Genomic DNA, 11,430 nt, shown 5'->3' with positions numbered 1-11,430 from the left:
AAACATGCACTTCCTGTGAAACACTAAAGCTGCTGGGGGTTGATGGAGGGTTCCTTTCCCCAGGTCACTGCAAAGTAATCATTAATCATTGAGGTCTTGTAACTAATCCCCAGTGGTATGGGGTGTCTTAGGAAAAGTCACAAAGTTTCATTGAAGTAACAGGGAAGTTGAACTCAGAAAGGTAAACAGATGATGCTAGAAAAGGAATAAGAGAAGTGGTTTTACAAGCTGCTGAGTGGACAGAAAATTGCCTTTTACTCTAGTTTGAAGCAATTTTTCCAACTATCACAATATTACCTAGGAAATTTGAGACAAAGGGCACCAAACCATTTCCAAATGCAGAAACTTGCAAACAGCTGACCATGGCTCTCGTGGCCCTTGGAATCTACTCAAGTATGAGGAGGGGAGGGAGATAACACACGCCACTCAGCACACAGAGTACCTATTTGACGTTAGAAACCTTTTATTGAGACAAGGCCAACAGAGGGCTGGACATATTACAGGGTCAAGGAAGACTGAGGAAACTAATCTGACTTCTTTTTCCTCTGTGGAAGAGTGGGCAGCCCAAATAATGAACAGAAGCCACTCCGAGATTACTACTTATACTTAAGGCAATTTAAAAAATGAGATCTTAGCCAAAAAGCCTATACCTGGCATACAAAAAAAATTTACATCTTTTGGATGGATGGACTAAAAATGCTAAACTGTCTACTCAAAACCTGTACAGCAGGAACCTGTTTTCAGCAGGTAAGCCTATTTACAAGTAAGATCCTCTTACTCTTGTAACATTGTCCCGTTTTAAGAAAATATATAATACCCATCCTCTGCAGAGTTAGTCCATAAGGCCTCTGTGACTCTACAGAAGTATAAAACTGTCTCTACTATAGAACTATTTATGTAGCAATGTAAATACATATAAACACACTTGCCCCTCGCCCCATCCTACAAACAGGTTATAAATATTTTGAATGAGAAGTTATGGCTCATTCATTTTTATATCTTCAGTGACAATTAATAGGCAGTCTAACTCTTTCTCTATACATATGTATATAATTATTTTCTTGTATGTATACTAAATGAAAATGAGTTTATACCACGACTATTTACATTTCAAACATTCCCACCATTACCCATCTCTAAAATAAGAACACCAAAAGCTACCAAGTTTACTGTGGTTTTCACAACATAGTGCTTCTGGACTTTATATCACAAATATTCTTAATTTTCAAGTTTTCAGAGTAATAATACAAATTTAGCATTCTCCTTGGAATGGAAGACTTGCTTGGAAGTTACTTCATTCTTTTTCTCTTTTTCAAGAGTGCATCTCGTAGCGCCAGCTGGAAGATAAAGAAAAAATGAGGTAAACATGATCTAGAGAAGACCACTAGGCCAATGTTCAAAGTGAACCTGTAAATACCCTCATAAAGTTTTACAGTTCCCAAAAGAAAATAAATGGAATATTAAGTAAAAGATTATGAAGAATAAACCTAAATTAAAAAAGAAGATAGCCAAGGCCAATGTGTACCTTTTAAGTTTGTGATGAATATTATTCCATTAATTCCCCAAGCACCCATCACCTTTTGAGTCCTAGAAACTTTAAAGCATTTTGTGGGGGTGGAGGTTGCCTGGCTCTACATCTACATATTCAAACTTTTTGAATTTTATGATTTTAAGTTATTGACTTCTTGCCTTTAACTCAGGTCTGGGTCTTAGTATGTCTGTGTAGACAGGCAGAATAACTGGGACACTTATGGTAGAAAAAAATTAACAAGTTTCTTTCAACCAACTTTCAACCAAGTTGCATGGCTAAGAAGGTATTTCTGAGTTAGCCATATATGTATTATTTTCATATCTGTAAAGTCAGTTTAAATATAGTATCCGTTCATATTGTTATATATTGATTAAATAAGTTCAAAACTGGAAAGCTGTGGAATAGTCATACATATGGTTAAGAACGATATATTAGCTAATAATATATCACCAATGCAATGGACATGAACTTGGGCAAACTTCAGGAGACGGTGAGGGACAGACAGGCCTGGTATACTGCAGTCCATGGAGTCGTAAAGAGTTGGACATGACTGGGCGACTGAACAACAATCAGCTAACAATGTTACAGCTCAGGTTACACGGATTTAATTCCACTCATTAAACTATGTAACAAAGCACAGGCTACTCTCACACATGCATCAGGTCCCTTCCTCGTTCACAGCCCGCCATCTGAACACACTGCAAGGGCCTCTCCTCTCCTCTTCTCTGTGCTTTACCTTCCTTCTCTGGTCTCGCCTCTTTTGGGAGATGCTCTATAACTGCACCATCCAATACAGTGGCCACTAGCTACACATGGCTGATGGGCAATGAAACATGGCTAGTCCAAACAGTCCCTGGTAGCTCAGCTGGTAAAGAATCCGCCTTCAATGCAGGAGACCCTGGTTCAACTCCTGGGTCGGGAAGATCCCCTGAAGAAGGGATAGGCTACCCACTCCAGTATTCATGGGCTTTCCTGGTGGCTCAGATGGTAAAGAATCCGCCTTCAATGCAGGAGACCCTGGTTCAACTCCTGGGTCGGGAAGATCCCCTGAAGAAGGGATAGGCTACCCACTCCAGTATTCATGGGCTTTCCTGGTGGCTCAGATGGTAAAGAATCCGCCTTCAATGCAGGAGACCCTGGTTCAACTCCTGGGCAGGAAGATCCCCTGAAGAAGGGATAGGCTACCCACTCCAGTATTCATGGGCTTTCCTGGTGGCTCAGATGGTAAAGAATCTGCCTGCAATGCAGGAGACCTGGGTTTGATCCCTGGTTTGGGAAGATCCCCTGGGGGAGGGCGTGGCAACCCACTCTAGAATTCTTGCCTGGAGAATCCCCATAGACAGAGGAGCCTGGCGGGCTACAGTCCATGGGGTCACAAAGAGGCAGACATGACTGAGCGACTGAACACAGCACAGAGCGCAAGTGTAAAACACACTGGGTTTCAATTAGCTCAAAAACAGAGTGTAAAATAGCTCATTTAAATAATTTTCATATTGATTACTCTGCTGGCCTAGAGGGAAGGACAGAATAGAGAAAATTAGGAACCCAGAGTCAAGCTTCATAATGAAGAGACCCTGAAGAAAATACAGGACAAGGAAACAAACACAGAAGTTCTGATCATGACAAGAAAACCGGAGGAGGAAAACGCATTCTTGAGCCAACGTGTGCGCATGTCCAATGAACTCTTAACTTTCTCTTAAAAAATTCTTTAAGACAAATATTTGATACTTCCAGAGGTGCTGATGGGAACAACGCAAGGCTTCTCTATCATGCCAAAAAAAGCTGCTAAAAATAGAGGAAGTGGGGAAGGGAACGCTCCTAGCTAAGTGTAGCAAGATTACAAACATCTCAAAATAAGGCAAGGCCTGCCAACTATTTCCTCAACTGTAAAATTGTACAAGAGGCAGGGAAGGATAAACTAATGGATTTAATCAATTCAACCATGAATTTAAATGGAACTGGGAAAATTCAATTTAAAATCTTTTACAGTTAATTAATTTCTGGCTGCACTGGGTCTTCGTTGCCCTGAGCAGGGACCACTCCCTAGCTGGGGGAACGGGCTTCCCATCGCGGTGGCTTCTCTTGTTGTGGAGCACATCATACAGCATGTGGGCTCCGCAGTTGTGGCACACGGGCTTAGCCGCCCCTCAGCAAGTGTGATCTTCCTGGACCAGGGACTGAACCCCCGTCCCCAGCACTGGCAGGTGGATTCTTACCCACTGGACCACCAGGGAAGTCCGAGACTATTTAAAATCTTTAATGGCATCTTTCACTCAGCTTTCAACAACTTCTATTCAGAATATTGTCATTTTATTACTTATACAATGCTGCTAAACAGTTGCAGAGAAGGCAATGGCACCCCACTCCAGTACTCTTGCCTGGAAAATCCCATGGACGGAGGTGCCTGGTAGGCTACAGTCCATAGGGTTGCAAGGAGTTGGACATGACTGAGCGACTTCACTTTCACGCATTGGAGAAGGAAATGGCAACCCACTCCAGTGTTCTTGCCTGGAGAATCCCAGGGACGGGGGAGCCTGGTGGCCTGCCGTCTATGGGGTCACACAGAGTCAGACACGACTGATGCGATTTAGCAGCAGTAGCAGCTAAACAGTTGAGAACTAGAAAGTTTAAATAGGTAGGTAGGCATTAAGGGGTACCTTAATTTAGTTCATTCTGACTCGGTTCCCACATAGACAGAGCCCTGCCCTGGAGAGCTGGCTCTCACATTCGGAACCAGGAGGCTCATAACTGGCTTGCAATTTAGGAACGCTGGTTTAGGATGTGGAACTAACATTTACTTTACCTGATTTCCTAGAGATTCTTCCGGGTACATTTAGATATATACTCTGGTACATTCCCAGTAGACAAGGATATAAAAACAAAAATCTGTTTTACTACAATAACAGGACTACTCGCCCAAGACAGAAAGTGGGTAAAATAAAATGCCAAAGGCCTCTAAGGGCACACAGAGGAAGGACCATGCCAGGGACAGACTGTTTAGTCTGCACTGCTCTCCTGAAGCTGTTTCTGAGACACTGTCGTTGCTTAGTTGCTCAGTCTTGTTCCACGCTTTGCGACCCTGTGGACTGTAGTCTGCCAGGCTTCTCTGTTCATGGAATTTCCCAGGCTAGAACACTGGAGTGTGTTGTCATTTCCTTCTGCCGGGGATCTTCTTTGACCCAGAGATCAAACACGCGTCTCCTGCATTGGCAGGCAGGTTCTTTACCACTGAGCCATCTGGGAAGCCTTTTCTGAGATACTACCACACATAATAATGCTTTTTGGAGAAAAGCACCAGGCATATAACAAATACTCAAAAATTATTCTTCAGTTGAGTTTGATACTATATTTCACAGATGCAACACCAAGAGACCCAGCATAGGAATGGACCTTAGCAATCATTTAGCCTAAACTCCTTTATTTACAGAGGAGGAAAAAAAACCCAAGGATCACACAGCTGAATCTCAACCAAGTTAGGTACAGGATTTATACGCCCTGACTGCTCTCCACCTCTCCATGCTCTCTAAGAATGCAGCCCATTAATCCTGAGACACACATTACACAAGGTCTTAGAGGGCACAGTTCCACTCACACGTAGAGAAGCACAGACCACCACCACCACTCTGCCTAGTCAAGCTTCTGGTTGAACTCACCTGCTTTTCGCGGAATGAACGCTTATTTTTTGACCGGACATTATGACTATACCGCATCATCATGAAGTTCTTCTGCTTTTTCTTCTCTTTATTGGTGGAACTAGAAAATGGATTCATTTTGGTTTTCTTCCTCACAAATTCTTTTCGGTCTGTTTTTCCAGCCTATTAGCACACACGCACAAAAAATACCACAGCAGGAGTTATCGTATCAACATACACATCTTCTCTGTGGCAGCTCCACTAGAAGCCAAGGACACGAAGGTGGATGGAACCCAGTTCCTGTTCCCTGGTGACAGTTCGGTCCGGGGGAGACATGACTGTGATGTACTGTAATGGGGCTGGGGAGCACAGTGGAACAAATGGCTTCCAAGAGGTCAGAGCAGTCTCTGAGAAAGGGAGACCTCATGGGCTGTTCATTGCAGGGTGAAGGCCTTTCTGGTGAGGAAAGGTGGGAAGGGTAGAGTATTTCAGGAAGTAGGAATAGTTTATGCACAGCTGTGGGGAAGAAACAAGGGTTTTCAAACTTATCTAAAGAGGTGTCAGTACCAATGGAACAGAGGGTGATGTGGAGAGCGTTTTGAATGGTGTCTGAAATAATAAAGGCAGAGAAAATGAAGCTGGAAAGGTAGGCAGACTCCAACTGTCTCTGGCTTTTCTTTAATGACTATAAACATTCCACTGCTTTTCTCATAGCTTTGATAAATGGACTGGGCCTCCTTTAAGTTGTGAAAATGTCCTGGTGCCTTTCTGTGCTCCACATCATGTCTTGGATGGTGGTTATATGGCTATCAAGTTGCTAAAACTCACCTAACTTCCCATCTATGGCTTCTATTCTAATTACAGCTTTTCTGTGCCTATGCAAGTTTTGAGTCGTATTTCACTTCACTGTATCTGTCTGTTTAAAGACCCAGGCAATGACACGCCTCACTCACCATTGCAGTTGCTAGTCTTGTCTCCTTGTCAGACTTCGGCTTTTTATGAAGGCGTTCAATGTCCCGAAGAGAAAGTAACTCACCCCTGGGGTGAAGAGAAAAACCATAGTATCAAACAAGGATAGAATTCCTTTTCCTATAACTTTCATAATCACATGAGCCGACTGAAGACCTGGTGCATGCGCCGTCTTACCTGCGCTCCTCATCGCTGTCTATTTCGATGTATTTCCTCTTCTGGGCTTTCCCAGGGGCAGCGTCGAGCTCTTTCCTCATTTGGGCCATTCGGATTTTCTGGAAGTCTTCCTGACTTAACACTCGGCTAGTGCTGACGGCCGCCGCCTTGGCCTTCCGCTCCTCCAGCGGCATGCTGTTCAGTTTCTCAGACTTGAGAGAACACAACACGGGCTTAAACGGCCATTAGCTCTGAGAGGGTAGCCCCTCAACACTCGGGACAGGAACTTTTAGGACTTACGATCTCTTTCTGTTCTTCGTCAGAAGAATGGGGCACGTCAACCCATTCGCCATCGGAATCTGCCTCGTCACTGAGACTGGCACTCTCCCAGCCATCTGCATGAAAAAGAGCGTGTCAGCAACCCCGCCCTCTGTTCAGCGCTCAGGGTACACTGAGGTAAATCAAGCAAAAGAAAACTTAGGTGATGAACCTCAAGTAGGTGCTCACCAAGAGTGGAGTAGTAGTATTGTTAAATAAGTCACATCAATTTAACTAAGTCAAGGAATGGAGAATAAACACTGATTAAGCATCCATCATGAGCCAAAATCTGACAATCTTTCTCTGACTGTCATGACTCAACAAAAGAGGAGTAGATTCTCAAGTTACATAACCTGCCCCAGGCCAAAAGACTGCTAGAAATGCAGTCTATGCCGAAATTAGGAAAATCACGTATGACTCCAGAGCCCGTGTTCTTTTCACCAATATACTGTACCTGTATATTTACAGTGACTGCATAAGAGTTATTTAACTTTTCTAAGCATGCTTAAATGTTTGAGAAATTAGTTAGAAACAAATCATTCAGGGAACCAAGGCAGAAAATTCTGGTTTTGCAAGAACCTTGTAGACGTCTCATTAAAAAGGCATCAGAGTTCCTAATGGAGCTACCACAGAGAGTTTTCCGAGTCAAGGACACCTGCAGTTCCCTGGGGACACCCACATTCTGTAAGACAGCGTCCCAGCTGGTGGGCATGGCACCCCACCACTCACGAGAAGGCCCCAATGCCATCTCCAGTCTCAGCTTTCTGTGCATCGCCTTGTATCCTACATTCTAAAAGTCTCCTAAATCCTTTGCCTGCAAAGTCTCCACTGTTCTACAACTGCTCACTCAGCATTCAAGTATGACTCATGGCTCACCATTTTCTTGAAGCTTTTATTGAACCTCTGGGGCGTACCTGACCTCTCTCCAGCCCTTATACCTGACTCTAATCATAAGTCCTGTTAATGCTTTATTAGCTGTTTATGAAAAATTCTCAAGGACAGGAACCATGTCATTCATCTTTGCTTTGACAGTGGCTGGCTCATAGCTAATGTTTACGAAAGTTTTGTTGAAATAATGAGCAGACAGGAAGAAGATAGGACCCTAGTAACCAAAGGAATAAATGCTAATCTTGGAAATCAGAACAGGGTTCCTCAAGCATTCCTCAACAAGTTCAACAAGTTTTCTCCTTCAATAGGAGGACTGCTAGAGACTGTAATCCTCACCATTTTTTTCTAGGCAATAACAACAACAAAAACCCATTATCTTTCCCAAGTATCAAACAGCATGCCCTTGATAAGGGGCAGCCAATCTGAAGGACACAAAAAAGCATTTCCTACAATAGAATGTCAGTTCCCTCAGAGCAGGAACCACACCCATCAACGCCCATTAATACCTGCAATGCCCGCAGCAGTAGTTATTACTCAGTTAACATCAGCTGAATGAATGTCCAGACAGTATAAAGATTTCAAGGTCAATACAGATATAGCAGGAGTGATTCTGTCCTGAATAAAGGTGCAATAAGAACAAACCTTCATCGCCTTCAGCATTTTCTTCTCCATTTTCAACTTCCAGAATTTCTGCTCCTGGAATGTAATCTTTAGCATCCAGTTCTCCGTATTCTTGCACTCTTGCTTCTATGGAGGCTTCGGTAGGTTTACCCTAAAGGAAGGGAACTAGTTTTTTGCTTAGACAGCAAAACATTATTCATGAAAAGGATTCTCTAGGATTATGAACTCAGGAGAACCACAAAAAATGGAAGCAAATGAATGACAAAAACAGTTCACCAATGTCTTGGGTCAAAGTAAATTCCCTCTCAAAACTTTGCCCACTGTTTTCTTGCTTTCTTCTGAACTACCCCAGGAAACTTTGATATTTAAGTCTCGAGATCTCTGCTTTTGTTACATACATACATCTCATTTCCTCCCACCTCAACAGAGGTAGTATCTGATTAAGGAATAGCCTGTTCAATGCTGTCATCAGCTATAGATCTGAAAAGGTCTATAAGACTCATTCAGTATTGAAGAGCATATACCAACTATAAAATAGTTAAGGAACAGTATTCAACTTTATTCTGAGTTTAAAGAATAAAACTACGTGTATCACCAACACTCTGAATGGAAGCATCAGATATGTGCTCAGTTGCGCCCGACTCTTTGCAACCCCATCTAGTCTAGCACTGACAGCCTGACTGTAGCCCCCAGGTTCCTCTGTCCATGGGATTTCCCAGGCAAGAATACTGGAGTGGGCTGCCATTTCCTACTCCAAGCACCAGAAGTACTCAAACTCAAATTGTAGGGAATTACTCTCACTTTCTGAGACCAAATCCTTGATCAACATATGTACGCTTCACCTACCCGGAATTTTTTTTGTAACATCTGAGGATTCAGTGTTCGGAAGAGCTGAATCAAGGTTCTAGCAGACATCATCACATCTGGAAAATAATGGCTTTAACTAGAGACTTCAGAGCAAAGAGTCTATTGAGACAAAAATGAGACACTCTATACTCCTTCATCTACTGAGAGTAACAGAGCACTTACTCTTATCTTTGTGTGTCTTATACTGAGCCAGGTCTTGCAGAAGTTCCTCAGTCATGGCCAGAGGACATCGAGCTGTTATCTCTTTTATAGCATTGATTCTAAAAAAGGAAAAAATGAAATAAAAAATAAATAAACCAGAGTTTCATGTGGTTCAGCCTAAGAAAATTTTCTAAAAAGACTAAATCACAAGGAATATAAGGTCAGTTTTATAGGGCTGAGGTCTCTAAAACTGCAGCATGGTGGAATGTGGGAGTGAGTGGGCAGCCTCAGAGGGGTTTGATTCCACACAGTTTACTGCTATTTCCTCTATTAGAAGAATAAGCAACATTGTCACCTCTGTAAAATACAGGCATGCCTCAGACACAGTGCAGGTCTGGTTCCAGAACAATGCAATAAAGCAAGTCACACATATTTTTTGGCTTCCCAGTGTATACAAAAGTTATGTTTCAACTATACTGTAGTCTATTAAATGTGAACAGCATTATGTTTAAGAAAAAATGTACATACCCTTAATTAAAACATACTTTACTGCTAAAAATGCTAACCTTCATCTAAGCCTTCAGTGAGGCATAATCTTTACGCTGGTGGATTACCAAAACGTTACACACAGACATGGAGTGAGCAAATGTTGTTGGAAAGATGTTGCCATTAGACTTGCCCCACACAAAGTTGCCATAGACCTTCAATGTGTAAAGCAAAGGGCAATAAAAGGAGGTGGGCTTGTATATGTTGGCAGCATTTATTCGCCAACTCTAAGGGAAACTGTATTAGGTCAAGTAAAGTTTTTTTTTTTTTTTAATTGGAGGATAACTGCTTTACAATGTTTTGTTGGTTTCTACCGTACATCAACACGAATCAGTCACAATTACATATACATCCCCTCCCCTCCCCCCTATTCCACCCAAAAAGTTAGTCTCTAGGGCTGTTATCTCCCAGCAATGTTTTCCAAGTGAGATAAAAAGCAGTTGCTCAGCATACTGCTTAGTTATCAGGACAGACTGGACATCCTAAACCAGTGCTCACACTTACTAAGTGTTTTTTAATCAAAAAGGTCACTGAACTGCTCTAGGATTAAAGAATCATTTAATAATGAATCATTTGTTCCAGGGACGACAGGAATTCAGGGTAGCAGACAGGGAAAAAATACTTAGATTGCACACAAGCATTCATTTGAAAGAGTAAAAAGCTAGTTAAAAAACAAAATGTTAATTAGAAGCACAGAAATCTTTTCTCTGGCTCAAAATTCTAACCAATAAATTAAAAAATTATCAAGAGAAGAAAAATACTGAGAAGGCTGAAGTACACTTTAAGTTTTTCTCAGAGGGCACATTTTAGCTGAAATTTCACATCCTGGAAATGGAAAGCAAAGCCAGTAGGTGAAAACCACAGCCACTGCCGCCAGCCATGTTCCACATACCCCACTGTCATGACTTCTCCAGAGTTCTTGTCAGTAACAAAATTGTTGGCCACAGTCATGAGCAATGACTGGGTGATCTGAATGGGATGGAAAGAAAGGATATGAGTATTGGTAACGTCTCCACCTACTCAAACGCTTTGACGATGAAGGGACGATAGACTATCACAGTGGAAAAACAGCCCTCCACCTTTGGTTTGGGAGGTGGAAGGATCAAGACTGAGGAAGACAGAAAAGTACTCTACTTTGGGTTTCAGCTGTCTTCTTGGCTATTCTGAGATTAAATCTGGCTCTCCTTTAATATAAGTTTTCAACACTGGTTAAAAATTTGCTTTGACCCAGGTTTATCCAACACTGTTTTAATCAAAGAAAGGAACTACCAGCTTTGAAAAATAATCACTATATAAATTCACTGATATGCTTGCCTTCTCTAGGATAAAATCTGGCTACTCAACAAAACAAGAATTCTCAACCGCTGGTTCAAAACAAACTATATTTTCTACAGTAAAATGTTTTTATTTCTATAAGTAAACTTCTCTATATAAGTGTCCTTAAGAGCTAGTGTCTCTTCTACTCAGTTTAAGAAGGGAGGACAGTAATCTCTGTGGGATTACTCAGTGGCACTGCTAGGTACTCACCAGATCCTGACAGAAGTAAAGTTTAAGAGTTCTCACCTCTGGGGGTACTAAGTGATGAGACGCTTGTGCAGCAAACAGAAGGATCTTCGTTACTTCTAACAATGTAAGAGATGAGAAAGGCCACGGTCAGTCAGTTTACAGCCCTGTCTCAGGACCACAGCAAACATGGTGGGCACACACACCGGCCTTACTGCTCCTGCTGACTACTCCACCTGGAACACCCAACTCGCAGAC

At 42.2% G+C, this 11,430-nt stretch overlaps 1 protein-coding gene across 2 annotated transcripts in view; it reads right to left on the bottom strand.

The window, feature by feature from the left end:
* Positions 1-445: 445 nt before the first annotated feature.
* Positions 446-11,430, bottom strand: part of SDAD1 (SDA1 domain containing 1) — a 29,092-nt gene continuing 18,107 nt past the window's right edge. For both annotated transcript variants that reach the window (XM_061145758.1, XM_061145759.1), the window contains 10 exons: positions 11,233-11,291; positions 10,562-10,638; positions 9,145-9,242; positions 8,962-9,038; positions 8,137-8,266; positions 6,589-6,683; positions 6,310-6,500; positions 6,117-6,201; positions 5,185-5,346; positions 446-1,337 (listed from right to left, as the gene is read on the bottom strand). In XM_061145758.1, coding sequence (XP_061001741.1) covers positions 1,290-1,337; positions 5,185-5,346; positions 6,117-6,201; positions 6,310-6,500; positions 6,589-6,683; positions 8,137-8,266; positions 8,962-9,038; positions 9,145-9,242; positions 10,562-10,638; positions 11,233-11,291 — 1,022 coding nt within the window. In that variant the 3' untranslated portion in view covers positions 446-1,289. The remainder of the gene's footprint in view (positions 1,338-5,184; positions 5,347-6,116; positions 6,202-6,309; positions 6,501-6,588; positions 6,684-8,136; positions 8,267-8,961; positions 9,039-9,144; positions 9,243-10,561; positions 10,639-11,232; positions 11,292-11,430) is intronic.

This window comes from Dama dama, chromosome 6 (assembly GCF_033118175.1).
Source record: "Dama dama isolate Ldn47 chromosome 6, ASM3311817v1, whole genome shotgun sequence".
Taxonomy (NCBI): domain Eukaryota; kingdom Metazoa; phylum Chordata; class Mammalia; order Artiodactyla; family Cervidae; genus Dama; species Dama dama.
The sequence above is the reverse complement of the archived record's forward strand: the minus strand, read 5'-3'. Positions and strand labels throughout refer to the sequence as shown.